Source organism: Corvus kubaryi, unplaced genomic scaffold (assembly GCF_017639235.1).
Source record: "Corvus kubaryi isolate FWS band 111438036 unplaced genomic scaffold, C.kubaryi_AGA036_p1.0 37193, whole genome shotgun sequence".
In the NCBI taxonomy this organism is placed as follows: Eukaryota; Metazoa; Chordata; class Aves; order Passeriformes; family Corvidae; genus Corvus; species Corvus kubaryi.
In genome coordinates this window covers 1,001,259-1,002,496 of record NW_024581055.1, presented here as the reverse complement: position 1 = coordinate 1,002,496, position 1,238 = coordinate 1,001,259, and the positions used below count along the sequence as shown (strand labels likewise).

Sequence of the window (1,238 nt, the reverse complement as noted above, 5' to 3'; positions counted from 1 at the left end):
ACGTGGGATCCCCTGACACCCCCAGCCCCACTCCAGACTCTCTGTGATCCCATAACCCTCAGCCCCATTCCCGATCCTCTGCATCCTATATCCCAAATAACTCAGGATCCATGTGGAATGTCCTGACTCCCCCCCCACCACCCCCACAGCCCCATTCCAGACCCTCTGGGACCCCCCAAACCCTTAAATCCCGTCCCACCGTATCCCGAATCCCCCGGGCTCCTCTGGCTCTCCCCCAGCACCCCCAGGCCCCCTCCAGCCCCTGCGGGCCCTTCCGCAGCCTCGGCCCCACTGCGGGCCCCCTCCGAGCGCTTCCCCCGCCCTCCCGGCGCCACCGCCGGCCCGACCTGGAACGTTCTCTGCCTCAGGGCCTTCAGCCGCTCCCGCCGCTTCAGCGCCTCCTCCTCCAGCCGCCCCAAAACCAAGCCCTCGGCCTCCTCCGCGGCCTCCAGGCCGCCGCCGGGCGCCGCCATCTTCTTCACCCTCTGCGTCCCGCCTGCCGTACAGCGCGCGCCGCGCATGCGCGGCAGGCCAGGCGCGCCGAGCGCCGAGCGTCTCGATGCGAGCAATCGATTCGGGGGGGGTTTTGGGGAGCGGCACGTAAGAAATTATCCATTCGGGGTTTAAAAACGGTTTAAAAGGAGATTAAAAGGGAAAATAGGCCGAAATATTCGCGTTTGGTTCGTTCGGGGCGTCCCCCGAGGAGTGCACGGCTCCGCTTCCCCACTTCCGGCTTATTTTTTGGGGGGGGGAGGGGAGGGGGCGCTTTGCCTTCCTCAGCCCCTTTTACCTCCCTTTCACGGCGATGGGAACACGGGAATAGGAAGGAAAAGCAGGTGGGGAATGGGTGCTTCCCACCCCCCAGCAGGTGGAGGGGAGTCCCCGCCCCCCCACACCTGGGGGAGGTGCCAGGGCTGGGATGGGGGGGGGGGCTCGGGGGGGGGGGGGGGGGGGGGCCCCCCCTCGTTCCCAGCCGGGCCGGCCCCGGGCATGGCTTCCCGGGAGCGCCTGTGCGAGCTCTGGATGCTCTACTTCGCCAAGGTGAGTCGGGCACCGGGACCCCTCCCCGGGCGGGCATTGGGGGCAGGGGCACCCCCGGCACCCCCCCCCCCGCCCCCGTTGGTAGCGCCCCGCTCTGCGCCCCCGCCCGCGCCCCCCAATTCCCGCCCCCCCGGCGGTGTCCCCATCCCCTCCCGTCCCCCATTGTCGCATCCCCCCCTTCCCTGTGTGCCCCCCCC

At 69.6% G+C, this 1,238-nt stretch overlaps 2 protein-coding genes across 2 annotated transcripts in view; one reads left to right on the top strand and one right to left on the bottom strand.

The window, feature by feature from the left end:
* The window catches only part of CCDC12 (coiled-coil domain containing 12), a 16,947-nt gene extending 16,411 nt beyond the window's left edge, over window positions 1-536 (bottom strand). Inside the window, exon 1 of the mRNA XM_042022313.1 lies at window positions 348-536. Coding sequence (XP_041878247.1) covers window positions 348-521 — 174 coding nt within the window. The 5' untranslated portion in view covers window positions 522-536. The remainder of the gene's footprint in view (window positions 1-347) is intronic.
* A 410-nt stretch (window positions 537-946) lies between these two features.
* Window positions 947-1,238, top strand: part of NBEAL2 (neurobeachin like 2) — a 29,830-nt gene continuing 29,538 nt past the window's right edge. Inside the window, exon 1 of the mRNA XM_042022312.1 lies at window positions 947-1,041. Coding sequence (XP_041878246.1) covers window positions 991-1,041 — 51 coding nt within the window. The 5' untranslated portion in view covers window positions 947-990. The remainder of the gene's footprint in view (window positions 1,042-1,238) is intronic.